Raw genomic sequence first — 15451 nt, 5'->3', positions numbered from 1 at the left:
ATATTATCAGTATAACAGTTTACAACAATTTCTGATCTTCTGTATAAAGGAATTCACAACAAATTTTCTTGTTTAATTGGTGACCTTGAAATAGTGCAGAATCTCAAATATTATTATTATTGATTTACATTTACCACATATCCTAAAACCATCAAATCCTTTATTACTGGCTTTAAATTTGATTTTGAATCCCAAATTTTTGGACACATTCTGTGTCAGAAAAAACAAGTGAGATAATCATTCTTTACATTGTGATTTGGTTGCAGTTCCTAAAACAGTTTCTTAATCAACTAGCTACCTAACTGTTAACTCCAAGTTATGTATCAAGTGTTAGTTTAAGAAGTTCAGAGAATGTATTAACACTGGAAAGATGTCATGCAGAGTTTGAATCAACCCAAAGATAAAGCATCAGCCAGTGTGAATCTGAGAATGCTGTAATTGGTGTAGGTTTCATCATAAGGGGTGCATTAAGGACACAGTGCAGTGAAGGGAACTAAAGACTTCTGTGTTATCTTAAGACTTCTGAGGGGCCGCTCTAATTAAATTAATAAGAGATCAGTGCAATGCAGAGATCAGATTCATTGTGCAGTTTTGACTGTGGTGCTTTGGCTATCTAATATACTGTTCTCCACAGTAGGGGTGTTACAAGCCACAAAGCTCAATAATAAAGACTGGAATATCATTTCACTCTGATATGTGGCAGAAGTAGTATCATTTGGATATTCTAGGCTCTCAGTTTTATGTCTTAAAGATGTATAAAATTAGTCTGTCTCTTTCTCTTGCTCAGAGGTGGAAGCACACAGACAGGTCTGGCTCTGAAGTTCGTTCTGAGGAAGGGGTTTTCCGGCGGACGCAATTCCACAGTGCCACGGGTCGTCATCCTCTTATCTGACGGAAAGTCCCAGGGGGCAGTGCAGCTGGCTGCCTCGGAGCTCAAGCTGTCTGGAGTGACTCTGTTTGCTGTGGGGATCCGTTACCCCAGGTAACACGAAACATTTACAGTCACATCAGTAACGAAATAAAACCCTCACATATTCTCTGCTTCACAAAAACAAGAACATACCGGATCATATCTCAACCTAAATTTATTTTTCACAAAATAAAATATTATATTTTGCTTAAAGGAAATGAAGCCTGTAAAATATTTTATTAATATTTTCATGACAATTAAACATTTTCTCACCACATATTTTTTCACTACTGTAGTGTAAAAAAATGGAATCTCATTTTAATTTCTGTCATGTGAAAAATAATTATATATAATGTATAATTATGTATATTATTTTTAGCTCATTAATTGTAATTTAATTGTATTAACTGTAATCAAAAAGTCTTTATATATTATTTGTTCTACAGCTTTAATTTTAACTGATTAAAGACAACAACAAAACACAAGACAAAACCGTTAATAATAAATCAATAATAATAAAATCAATAAAAATCTTGAAGTGCCAAATATTTTTTTTCTCCAATACACATTGGCCACAATTATTAGCACCTCTAGAAATTCTAATGAATTACTACTAGAACTTCAAACAGGACCAGGTCCTATAGTGAGATGAAATTTATGCGACAATAATTGCATTTTTAAATGGTTTTGCTTCAATGAAAGGTTAGTTTTGTGATTATTTATATAACTTTGAATAAAAGATCAAAAGGATAAACAAACATCTTTTCTCATATTTACTAAGGGGCCTAATAATTCTGACCACAACTGTGTGTGTGTATGGCAAAGTATTTTACCTTGTGTCCTTGTTAATTAAGTCTATTGTTAACAGTAATGGTATCAGATAGTAATGCTGTAGTACTTTAATATATACCATGGTACTGAGAGAGAGTATACCATAGTATTTACATGGTACTTCAAGGTGATGTGAAAAATAAGTGAAAAATAAGTGAAAAATAAATAGGAATGACTTAGGATAATATTAAGGTATTATTATAGTACATTTCAGTGCATTTTTGTTTGTGATTGTTCTGAAGCATTTTGCAGGGACAGGTGCTTTCATACTGTGAATGTTTTCAGCTCTATTAGTCAGTGAACCGATTTGCTGACAGCTCTCAGACACAGTAGTGTCTCACTGACAGGTGTGTTATTGTACACTAAAAGGCTGCTGACAGCCTGGATGCGTGTTGTTGCTCTTGGTTATCCTGCAGATAGCATAATTCCTGTGTTTTCTCTTTATTTTGAGGCTTTATGGCAGCTTCCCAACAGGTGCAAGATGAAGAGGGAATATTAGTGGATAAACTCACCTTAATAGCCGTATCTAACAGCTGGGAATGTATCAGTAGCGTGTTTGGGTGAATTACTGTGACGTTTAGATGAATGAAACCCCTCAGAGTTCTTGCAGCACCATATGCTCTGACATCTCAAAATTTATTGGCAAAATTTTACCGCACCAATAATATAAATCTGGAATTGACTATGTGACTTACACAAGTGTTCAAAAGTTTGAGGTCTTAAGCAGCGCAGCTGTTTTCAACAATAAGAAATGTTTGAGCAGCAAATCAGCGCAAATTCAGCTCTCATCGCAGGAATAAATTACATTTGAACAAATAATTCAATTGAAAACTATTATTTAAAATTGTAAAAAAAACTTCTGAACTGTAGTGCTTTTCACAATGCATATTAGCTGCTAAATCATGCCTTGTCTTTCTCTCCTAAGATGGGAAGAGCTCCGTGAATTGGCGAGCAGCCCTTCGGACACTCATGTGTTCTACGCGGAGCACTTCAGTGACGCTGTAAACGGATTATTCACTACCCTCACCACCTCATCTGTCTGCACTGCCGTTCCTTCAGGTAAAAAAACTCACCTGTGACTCAACCAGCAGCACCATTGGGGTTTATGAACAGCGAGTAACGTTTCCTGCACTGTGAAATCTGCAGGGTGTAAAGTGAAGTCTTACCCGTGTGTTCAGAAAACCCTGGAGACAGTCAAAGAGCTTCAGGGAAACTTCGTGTGCTGGAAGGGGTCCAAGGCATACTCAACATACACATCCCTCTGCCCTCATTACAGGTAAATGGAGCAAAACACAATGGTCTAGAGATGCTTTTGGCCTAATTGAAGTCTGACTATACTATGCATACTAACAAAATGCACATTCTGACTCCACTGCACACTAGCATGGATCATTAGTCACAGAGATGCCTCAGGTCTGAGCTTATGTTTGTATTATATCACAGTATGGGTTTTTGTTCCACAGTAAGTGTCCCAGGCTCATATTTAAGTTTCATGGCCTGAGGTGAAACTTAAAGGAGATCATTAGCAGAATCATATGGCATGAAAATGTTGTTTTACAAAACATTTGACAAAAAAATAAGTAAATTAAAAATAAATATTATTATTTATTTTGAAGTCTCATGGCCTGAGGTAAAACATACAGTTCATTAACCGAAATGTGATAGTGGTTTCACATTGTCTTTCAGAAACGTTAACCAAAAATACTCTTAATATTAATTATGCTTGATAACTAACTAAAAAAAAATAAAATTATTATTTTAACACGCACACACACACACAAACATAATGATTTTAACAATATTAATAGTTTATTAATATTGTTTAGGTATTGTTATTATTTTTAGTAGTAGTATTATCATTATAATTTTGAGGTTTCATGGCCTGAGGTAAAACAAAGTTCATTAACAGAAATTTGTGGATTGAAACTGGTTTTCGCATTACAGGTATAACAAAGTTTACAGGCAACACCCTGTTGTCTGTCACAGAACTATATGTCCAGGTAAGAGCTAACAATCGGAATAACGAATATTTAATTCCATAAACATTAGAATTTGATTAACATTAATGATCCCATCTCTCTTCAGACCCCTGCGACTCTCAGCCCTGTCAGAATGGTGGGACGTGTATATCTGAGGGACTGGATAAGCACCGCTGTGAGTGTCCTGCGGGCTATGGTAGTGACCCCAATTGTGGTGAGTTCACATTCATGTGCTTCTCTTCCCACACTCCTCAGCATCTAATGAGCTGTTCCAGTCTCACATTCACTGTGAGATTTGTGTGTTATGTTTTGGTGGGTTTGGTTGGATTGTATCTGTGTGTGTGGGTGGGAGTTATCATAAACAGCTCATGGTCTCATGCTACAGTGGGGGTCAGCTTTCGGGCTGGGTCATGGGTGACTGAAATACACCTCAGAGGTCTTATGTCCCTCAGATGAAAGGGACACTCTAATTATGAGCTAATACCACTCTGTTCTCATCTTCAAATGTCCTTTAAGTCAGAAACCTTGTAAACGTGTTGCCTTGTGGAGTGAAATGCAAACATGAAATTAATTTCTTAAAAAAACTCAACTTTGGTATGATCGATATACATATTGTACAATACTGCCAAAGCATCAATACACACAACAAAAGCAGTTACTAAAAAGACATTAATAAAATAATAATATTTTTTATTATTTTGATATGCATATTTATAATTTTTTATGTCAAAACATCAATACACACCACTCAATCAGTGACTAAAAAAGAAAAGATTAATTATAAATATTAATTTAAAAATTATTTCTATTAATTAAAAAAAAAGAGTTATTACAATGATTCTACTACTACTACTAATCATTATTAAATTTTTCTTTATTATTGCTATTGTGTTACAAATTATTCATCAAAAATAATTAAAAAAATCATGTTATATAATATATTAGAGCCCTTTTTTTGCCTGGCAGCATAACACGGTCCCCATTACAACATATACTGACCAAGAACTGTAAAGTGACCGACCGCATATTTTTTTAATGTTCTATATATGTTCTATTTAAGGGAGGATAACTCTAACAGTGATGATAGCAATAATAGTGCCACAGCAGTCTCCAAAAACAATCATACAAAAAACTACCATAAAAATGAGCATAAAATGTGTATAGACTTGGTTCTGACCACACAAACATACACAAACGTATTTTCAAGATGGGGGAAGTTTCTTAAATGAGATTCAGAGATAGAAGCCGTCATCAGTTCCCATGAATTCCATTGTAACACTGACATAGAATACTCCGGCCAATCAGAACGTGATGACAAACATAACCTCCTTCTGTTAGTCAATGTGAATGACATCACAGGCAGGGGTTAGATCAGATGACCTCACTTAACCGCAGAGTGAAAGATGGATCTTTTTGTTTGTTATGCTGTTCGTAAATGCATTTTTGCATGCGTTAATGGATAGAGGAGCGTAGAGCCCATATGCCCTTCTCCTTTAACAATGTTGTGTCTCACATGATCCTAACTAAACTCTAAAATAAACATGAGAAAATGCAGAAGAGGTATGTTAAGCATGTTCTTTAGATCTGAGAATGGAATCCAAATGTATGTCAATCAGAACGGCTTATCTTATAACTATATCTGCTTTTTCCAGCTCCCATTCTGAGTTTTGACTGCTCCGTGGATGTGCTCTTCCTGGTTGAGGGCTCCTCTGCACTGACTCTGGAGGGTTTCTTGCGCTTCAAGTCCTTCCTGAAGCGTTTCATGCAGGCTGTACTGAGTTCGGACACCCCTGTGAAGATGGGGTTGGCCCAGTATGGAAGTGACGTGAAGATAGAAGCCAAAATCGGGGAGCACAGCGACCTGGCAAAGCTGATCCAGGCTGTTGAGGGCATGCAGTATCGGGGTGGGCAGGCCAAGGCTGGAAATGCCCTTCGCTACATTACGCACCACGGCTTCCAGAGCGCACCCGTGTTCGCTGATGTTCAGGACGACCTGCCACGAGTGGTAGTGCTGCTCACAGGAACGCCGTCTGCGGACCCTGTGGTGGAGCCAGCGAAGTATGCACGGGACAGGGAGATCTTCATCATCGGTGTAGCACCAGACAGGATGAGGACTGAAATAAACAACATCACGGCAAACCCCCAGCGCACCATCACATACCAGTCACCTGACAGATTGAGCGCAAAGATCCCAGATCTACGAGCTAAAATTTGCAGTGTCGACAACCAGGGTAGAGATCTAAACATTTCTTCACTTTAACCACTGTAAAGTCCTCAAAAATGCTTATCTGTGATTGTTGTTCCTCAAAGAATAGTTCACCCAGACTTATGATTTAGCCACTCAGGGGTCAGTCTATATTTTCTTTCTTTAGTGGAAAAAAATGAAATTTTTTGAAGAATATACAAGCTGCGTTTTCCATCCAATTTAAGCGAAAAGTGCTAAAAAAGGACAAAAAGCACCATAAAAGTAGTTTGTACAACTAGTATTAATCTCATCTACAAACTTACTGACAAAAATGTACATTAACAAAGAGTTACACGAAGGTGAAAATGTGAACCAAGTCATTGATCTTATACAAAACATAACTCTGACGAAAACAAAGAGACAAAATTACCCCAATACACTAAATTAATGGTATAAGAAAAATCTAATATTTTAAATAATTCAGTCATAATCAGTAATGGCTGGGATTGACCTGCTTAAGCTGCCTGAACGTAAAGTTTCTTGAGGAAATGCTTTTGTGAGTGAACTCTCATGGAAAAGAAATTGTATTAATATTGATAGTAATTGTGAGTGAAGGCCAAGTTTTAAGAGGGAATGCAAATGTTTTGTGATTGAATGCAAAGTTACTAAGATGAAAATGTAGTTACTAAGTTTAAGTTACTAGTGAAAAGTAACTGTGAGCAGAAAAAGGCAGCACATATATTAATCACATTTTTCAGTCTAACAACCTGGTTTCATTTTCCTACTTGGTCCAGGAGTACGGTATGGGGAGCAATCAATTCTTGAACTATTTGCAACTCAAATCAGCTGTGTCATCTAAAATCAACACCAGAGCCATCAATCCTCACCTTCCTTCCGCAGTAGCAGATTTAGTTAATGTATCCTCCCCGAAAAAATTACTTTCCAAAATATACAAAATTATAACCAATTCAAATAAAACCATAACTTTACCAACAATCAAATGGGAAGAAGACCTTTCCATTGCTCCTGATACCGACTTCTGGACTCAAATGTGTAAAAATATCTATTTCATGACTAAAAACGCCAACCTTCAGCTCATACAGTATAAGACTCTTCATAGAACACACTACACTGGGGAAAGGCTGTCTAAAATGGGATTCACATCAGAAACTTGCTTGCAATGCTCACTAAATTGTCCAGACACATATATCCACGCCACATGGCACTGCCCACCCATTAAACACTTCTGGAAAGACGTCACTGAATCCCTATCCTGCCTCCTGGGCTGCCGCATCCCATTATCCCCCATACTCTATCAACTCTCAATCAAGAAATAACATACAAAAGGATACTCCTCGTAGCTTTAGCCATCGCCAAGAAAACTATCTTCTTGAACTGGAAATCCCGAAACACTATTCACATAACGCATTGGAAAATTTGCTGACAGACTACATCTCCCTAGAAAATTTTTCATCTCCTTACAACTATACTTTCAACACTCCAGATCAGACCTCATTCAACTCTTACAAATCTGACACACTCATTCTAATTATTTATTTATTCACATATTAATATACATATTTATACATGGTTTTAGTAATACTATGAGTGTTTTCATTATTATAGAAACACTGAGCAGTAATAAGATGATGTTGATGGGATGATATTTTGTATAAGGACGGTAACGGTTTAATGAAGATCATAACATTAAATATATATATACTTAAAATATATAAATATAACTAAATCAAACCTGCGGCCAACATATACCACATGTTTTTAATGCACCGCATGCTGATTTTAATGCACCACACCCTACTTTTAATGCACCACCTCAGCTTAGGCATACATACATATAGTAATCTTACCGTGAATGAAAAAAAAAAAAGGTATATGTGTGTGTGTGTGTGTGTATATATACGTGTATATACAGTGTTTCCTCTAGGATTTTTTCCAGCTGTGGTGGCAGGACATTTTCCCCTGGGCAGCGCCCCCTCCCCACCCAAGAATCACATGCACTCGGAATTGAATTTATCATAACTAAAAAAGACAACAACAAGAACAAGATACAAATTAAATTTGTAATAATCTATTGAGCTGTAAAATAACACTGGATATTCTTTACTGTATAAATAGACAGTAATGACAGACAGCAGCAGGCTTATTTAGGCTGCTGTCTCTTGCACGGATCTAATATACTGTTAAACAGGGTTCTATGCTTTTCTTTTTAGGATCGCTTGTCCTCCTAATTTAAAAAATTTAGAAGCATCTTCTGATCAATAATCAAAAATTCTGATTAAAAATTAGCCTTCCTAAAACGAGGTGATATTTGACTCCTTAAAGTGATTTACAGGGGCATTTTCTTTTTACCTTCGTAATGGTATTTCTTTCTAATTTTATTAAAAGTATGTCATCTATGTCAAATTCAAAAATTTATATTTATAAGCTTTTTAGAATTTCTAATTTAAACAATAAAATAAGAAGTAGAATAAGACATAAGTTAGCAATCATATAAAATTTGTATTAATAAAAAATTTATTTGTACTACAGAGGTGGCACAGAAGAACACAAAAGTGGCTTGTGGGTACGCTTAATGAGGCTCAGAAGTGGCATGAGTGCAGTTAAATTCATAAATTAATGTTGTGATTAATGTTTTAAATATGAAATGTTGAATATAGAACTATTAAATGATTTAAATAACTGAAATTAAACTTTAAAAATGAAACTGAAACCACCAGCAGGTGGCGGTATGTCATTGATTTTATCACTGAATCATTCATTTGATTCGTTCGAACGGCTGATTCATTCAGGAATGAAGCAAAAGACTGTCTTTATGAATGGGGAATCATGAATCACTGACTCACTAGATTCATTTAAACACGCAGTTCATTCATGAATGAAACACCGCTGTTACTTTATTTGGAACTATTTTCCTTGATGAAATGGCACAAGATCAGACAATAGTGTTGTATTCAGTCACTTAATATTAACTAGGATAGGTGTGGTGTGTGTTGGGTGTGTGTCATTATTACATTATTATTATTACTATTGTTATCACATTATTATTAGGGCCCAAGCCAGTAAGGCGCAGGGCCCTATTGTTCCCCTAAGGATTATTATTAGGGCCCAAGCCAGTAAGGCGCAGGGCCCTATTGTTCCCCTAAGGATTATTATTAGGGCCCAAGCCAGTAAGGCGCAGGGCCCTATTGTTCTTCTAAGGATTATTAGGGCCCAAGCCAGTAAGGCGCAGGGCCCTATTGTTCTTCTAAGGATTATTATTTTTTTTTTTTTTATTATTTTTTATTTCGACTATCCGGGTACTTTTGGGGGCCTTAACGTGCCCGAAAACTCTTGAAAATTGGCACGCACATTGGAACCTGCGGCCATTAGGACGCCACAGAGGCTGGGACCCGGGCGTGGCACAGGGGCTCTACGGCGCCCCCTGGAAAATTGTCAGAAAGCTTGATGTATAGCTCACACATACTTGCACGTATTCATATGAAACTCGGTACACATATAGAACTCATTGAGCCGAACAACTTCCGCGCAGCATGTCATAGGCTCCGCCCAACAGGAAGTCGGCTATTCAGGGCTGTTTAAAAAGCGCATGCTCTGGAATTTGATATACTCCTCTGAGGATTTCCATACGATTGCCACCAAACTAGGTGAACATGATCTCAAGACATTGGGGACGCTAAATTGCGAAGATATTTTTGATATGTCGAACGGTTTGCCCGTGGCGAGGCGATGAAGTTATGGCGAAAAATGAGACCCAGGAAATGCCTAATAACGTCCACATACATTGTATGATGTAGATCAAACTTCAGTGACTTGTTCGTTGTATGATGCCGATCGGATAGATGTGACTATTATGACTGAAAGTTATAGCGCCACCAACTGGCTGCAGGAAGTGTGTCGTTTTCAAAATGCTTTGAATTCAGCATCTTATTTTTACTCGATTTGCTTCAAACTTCACCAGAATAATGTCAAAACACGGCCGATGTAAAACTGTGAAGGGAATATTGATATCTAAAATGATGTTGCCATGGCAACGTGTCAAAGTTGAAAATTCGTTTCTGGTGATTTTGAGGCAGATAACATGTTTAGAATGTCATGAAACTCAACACACATATCCATTTTAATGATAGTTAGACACTGGAAAAAGCTCATAAACGGGCGTGGAAGAGGCACTCTATAGCGCCACCTTTTGTCAAAAATGAGGGGGTTAGTTTTAGCTACAGACCCCAAACTTGGTACATAAATTGTTCTAATTAATCCGGACAACTTTCTAATTTACAGTCATTAGCTACGACCAACAGGAAGTCGGCTATATTTATTTTAATGTGGGTTTTTTTTTTAAAACGGGCTGTAAACAAATTAATACTCCTCCAAGCAGAAACACGGAAATCACACCAAACATTTTTTATCATGATGCCAAAATACTGAAGATGCTAAATTGCGGACGGATTTAGGATATCTTGAACGATGATTTAATGGCAATTTATTAAAGTTACAGTAAAAAAGATCCATTTTATTTTTTTTTATCTTTTAAGAGCAGCTTCCAAACACTTCATAAAAAATTACATACACAGAACAATACAGTCTGAGGATATGTGATTAATTTCATGAATTTACAATACACTATGCAGAGGAGAAAATTAAAAAACTATCAGAGCTGCCTCTGAGTGAGAGGTCCTGTCAGCCTGCAGCTGAGTGAGGGGTGGGGTGGGGTGGGCTGTGAGTGACTGTGTGAGTGACTGTGTGGATTGAGGCAGTGGGTGAGAGAGAGAAAGAGAGAGAGGGTCTGTTTTTTAAAATCTTTAAAAAATGCTTATAAATCATTAAAGATTTTGATAACACTTTATAATAAGGTCTCAATTCTTAACATTAGGAAATGCATTAATTAACGTGAACTAACAATGAAAAATATATTTTTACAGCATGTTAATTCTTCCATGATAGTATGAACTAACAAAGAACAATTTTTTTAAAGCATTTATTAATCTTTTTAATGTTAGAAAAATAGTCATGTTCAAAAGATAAACTTTAAAATTTAATAATATATAAACACATTTTGGATTAATATTGATCAACATTAAATGGTATATAATTATAAATGATTATATATATATAATGATAGCTACAGACACCAAACTCGGTACATAAATTGTTCTTATTAATCCGGACAACTTTCTAATGTACAGTCATTAGCTATGACCAACAGGAAATCGGCTATTTTTTTTTTAATGTGTTTTTTTTTTTAAAAACGGGCTGTAAACAAATTCATACTCCTTCAAGCAGAAACCAAAAATTCACACCAAACATTTTTTCACATGCTTCCAAGATACTGAAGATGCTTCATTGCGGACCGATTTAGGATATCTTGAACGGTGATTTAATGGCAATTTATTAAAGTTACAGTAAAAAATAACACTTTTTTTTTTTTTTATCTTTAAAGAGCAGCTTCCAAACACTTCATAAAAAATTACATACACAGAACAAGACCGTCTGAGGATATGTGATTAATTTCATGAATTTACAATACACTATGGAGAGCAGAAAATTAAAACTATCAGAGATCTCCTGTCACTGCTTCTAATGTGTGCGGTGGGTGACTGACTGTGTGAGTTCAGTGAGTGTGGAGGGGGAGAGAGAGAGAGAGGGTCTGTTTAAACTTCTCAATAAAATCCTTAAAAAATGCTTATAAAGCATTAAAGGATTTGATAACACTTTATAATTAAGTCTCATTTGTTAACAGTAGGGAATGCATTAATTAACATGAACTAACAATGAAAAATATATTTTTACAGCATGTTAATTCTTCATTGATAGTATGAACTTACAATGAACTAACAATGAACAAAATATTTTTAATATTAGAAAAATAGTCATGCTCAAAAGATAAAACTTTCAAATTTAATAATATATTAACACATTTTGGAATTAATATTGATCAACATTAAATGGTATATAATTATTGTTGATGTTAACTAACAACAGTTAAATAATGTTGTTTTTTAACATTGGTTAATTCACAAATAATATTAAATATTAACAATATATTTTTTACTTTATTCATTTTTGTTAGTAAATTATTCATGTTAGTTAATGGAAAAATAAATAATTTAAAAATGCTTATAAATCATTAAAAGCTTTGGTAACTATAATAATTTCTCATTTGTTAGCATTAGTAAATGCATTGACTAACATCAACTACCAATGAAAAATATATTTTCACAGAATTTAAAGTTTTATATGTTGTTCTGTGTGTGTGTGTTTCACAGAGTTGATGGTTTGGATTAACCCTTTAATTGCTGTATCCCTTAAAACCAAACTGCCAGAGGGTTACTGTGATGCTTGTGCTCGCTGGGCACCGTTTTATCGATGCCACCGGGGTGGCGTATGCTGACGGCTTGGGCCCGTCATCGCTGCTTGCAGCTATATTTAGGGCCCAAGCCAGTAAGGCGCAGGGCCCTATTGTTCTTCTAAGGATTATTATTTTTTTTTTTTTTTTTTTTTTTTTTTTTTTTTTATTTCAATCATCCGGGCACTTTTGGGGGCCTTAACGTGCCCGAAAACTCTCGAAAATTGGCACGCACGTTGGAACCTGCGGCCATTAGGACGCCGCTGAGGCTGGGACCCGGGCGTGGCACAGGGGCTCTACGGCGCCCCCTGGAAAATTGTTAGAAAGCTTGATGTATAGCTCACACATACTTGCACGTATTCATATGAAACTCGGTACACATATAGAACTCATTGAGCCGAACAACTTCCGCGCAGCATGTCTTAGGGTCCGCCCAACAGGAAGTCGGCTATTCAGGGCTGTTTAAAAAGCGCATGCTCTGGAATTTGATATACTCCTCTGAGGATTTCCATACGATTACCACCAAACTCGGTGAACATGATCTCAAGACATTGGGGACGCTAAATTGCGAGGATATTTTTGATATGTCGAACGGTTTGCCCGTGGCGAGGCGATGAAGTTATGGCGAAAAATGAGACCCAGGAAATGCCTAATAACGTCCACATACATTGTATGATGTAGATCAAACTCCAGTGGTTTGTTCGTTGTATGATGCCGATCGGATAGATGTGACTATTATGACTGAAAGTTATAGCGCCACCAACTGGCTGCAGGAAGTGTGTCGTTTTCAAAATGATTTGAATTCAGCATCTTATTTTTACTCGATTTGCTTCAAACTTCACCAGAATAATGTCAAAACACGGCCGATGTAAAACTGTGAAGGGAAGATTGATATCTAAAATTATGTTGCCATGGCAACGTGTCAAAGTTGAAAATTCGTTTCTGGTGATTTTGAGGCAGATAACATGTTTAGAATGTCATGAAACTCAACACACATATGAGTATTAATGATAGTTAGACACTGGAAAAAGCTCATAAACGGGCGTGGAAGAGGCACTCTATAGCGCCACCTTTTGTCAAAAATGGGGGGGTTAGTTTTAGCTACAGACACCAAACTCGGTACATAAATTGTTCTTATTAATCCGGACAACTTTCTAATTTACAGTCATTAGCTACGACCAACAGGACGTCGGCTATATTTATTTTAATGTGGGTTTTTTTTTAAAACGGGCTGTAAACAAATTCATACTCCTCAAAGCAGAAACACGTAAATCACACCAAACATTTTTTCTCATGATGCCAAAATACTGAAGATGCTAAATTGCGGACGGATTTAGGATATCTTGAACGATGATTTAATGGCAATTTATTAAAGTTACAGTAAAAAAGAGATTTTTTTTTTTTTTTTTATCTTTTAAGAGCAGCTTCCAAACACTTCATAAAAAATTACATACACAGAACAATACAGTCTGACGATATGTGATTAATTTCATGAATTTACAATACACTATGCAGAGGAGAAAATTTTAAAACTATCAGACAGTTGTTACAATGCTTCAATGAGTGAGAGTTCCCTGTCAGCCTGCAGCTGAGTGAGGGGGTGGGGGTGGGGTGGGGTGTGAGTGACTGTGTGGATTGAGGAGCTGGGTGAGAGAGAGAAAGAGAGAGAGGGTCTGTTTTTTTTAAATCTTTAAAAAATGCTTATAAAGCATTAAAGGTTTTCATAACACTTTATAATTAAGTCTCATTTGTTAACAGTAGGGAATGCATTAATTAACATGAACTAACAATGAAAAATATAATTTTTTACAGCATGTTAATTCTTCATTGATAGTATGAACTTACAATGAACTAACAATGAACAAAATATTTTTAATGTTAGAAAAATAGTCATGTTCAAAAGAGAAACTTTAAAATTTAATAATATATTAACACATTTTGGAATTAATATTGATCAACATTAAATGGAATATAATTATTAATGATTATATATATATATATAATGATAGCTACAGACACCAAACTTGGTACATAAATTGTTCACATTAAGCCGGACAACTTTCTAATTTACAGACATTAGCTACGACCAACAGGAAGTCGGCTTTTTTTTTTTATGTGTTTTTTTTTTTCAAAACGGGCTGTAAACAAATTCATACACCTCCAAGCAGAAACCACAAATTCACACCAAACACAGAACAAGACAGTCTGAGGATATGTGATTAATTCCATGAATTTACAGTACACTATGGCGAGAAGAAAATTTTAAAACTTATCAGAGATATCCTGTCACTGTGCTTCTAATGTGTGCGGTAGGTGACTGGGTGAGTGACTGACTGTGTGAGTTCAGTGAGTGTGGAGGGGGAGAGAGAGAGGGAGAGAGAGAGAGAGAGAGAGAGAGAGAGAGAGAGAGAGAGAGAAAGAGAGAGAGAGAGACTGTTTAAACTTCTCAATAAAATCCTTAAAAAATGCTTATAAAGCATTAAAGGTTTTGATAACACTTTATAATTGAGTCTCATTTGTTAACAGTAGGGAATGCATTAATTAACATGAACTAACAATGAACAAAATATTTTTAATATTAGAAAAATAGTCATGTTCAAAAGATAAAACTTTAAAATTTAATATTTAATATATTAACACATTTTGGAATTGATTTTAAACATTAAAACATTGATTTCAACATTAAATGGTATATATTTATTAATGATGTAAATTAACAACAGTTAAATAATGTTGTTTTTTAACATTGGTTAATTCACAAATAACATTAAATATTAACAATATATTTTTTACTTTATTCATTTGTGTTAGAAAAAATTATTCATTTTAGTTAATGGAAAAATAAATCATTAAAACCTTTGGTAACTATAATAATTTCTCATTTGTTAGCATTAGTAAATGCATTAACTAACATCAACTACCAATGAAAAATATATTTTCATAGAATTTAAAGTTTTATATGTTGTTCTGTGTGTGTGTGTTTCACAGAGTTGATGGTTTGGATTAACCCTTTAATTGCCGTATCCCTTAAAACCAAACTGCCAGAGGGTTACTGTATTGTGTGTGCTCGCTGGGCACCGTTTTATCGATGCCACCGGGGTGGCGTATGCTGACGGCTTGGGCCCGTCATCGCTGCTCGCAGCTATATTTATTATTTTTTTTTTTTTTTTTTTTTTTTTTTT

The 15451-nt window shown here is 35.6% G+C and overlaps 1 protein-coding gene across 2 annotated transcripts in view; it reads left to right on the top strand.

The window, feature by feature from the left end:
- The window catches only part of LOC306857806 (von Willebrand factor A domain-containing protein 2-like), a 43166-nt gene that overhangs the window by 8970 nt on the left and 18745 nt on the right, over positions 1-15451 (top strand). For both annotated transcript variants that reach the window (XM_079397973.1, XM_079397974.1), the window contains 6 exons: positions 788-982; positions 2667-2800; positions 2888-3017; positions 3686-3741; positions 3827-3934; positions 5373-5951. In XM_079397973.1, the coding sequence (XP_079254099.1) occupies positions 788-982; positions 2667-2800; positions 2888-3017; positions 3686-3741; positions 3827-3934; positions 5373-5951 (1202 nt within the window). The remainder of the gene's footprint in view (positions 1-787; positions 983-2666; positions 2801-2887; positions 3018-3685; positions 3742-3826; positions 3935-5372; positions 5952-15451) is intronic.

The sequence above is a fragment of the Barbus barbus genome (assembly GCF_936440315.1).
Source record: "Barbus barbus genome assembly, chromosome: 38".
NCBI classification, from domain to species: domain Eukaryota; kingdom Metazoa; phylum Chordata; class Actinopteri; order Cypriniformes; family Cyprinidae; genus Barbus; species Barbus barbus.
The sequence above is the reverse complement of the archived record's forward strand: the minus strand, read 5'-3'. Positions and strand labels throughout refer to the sequence as shown.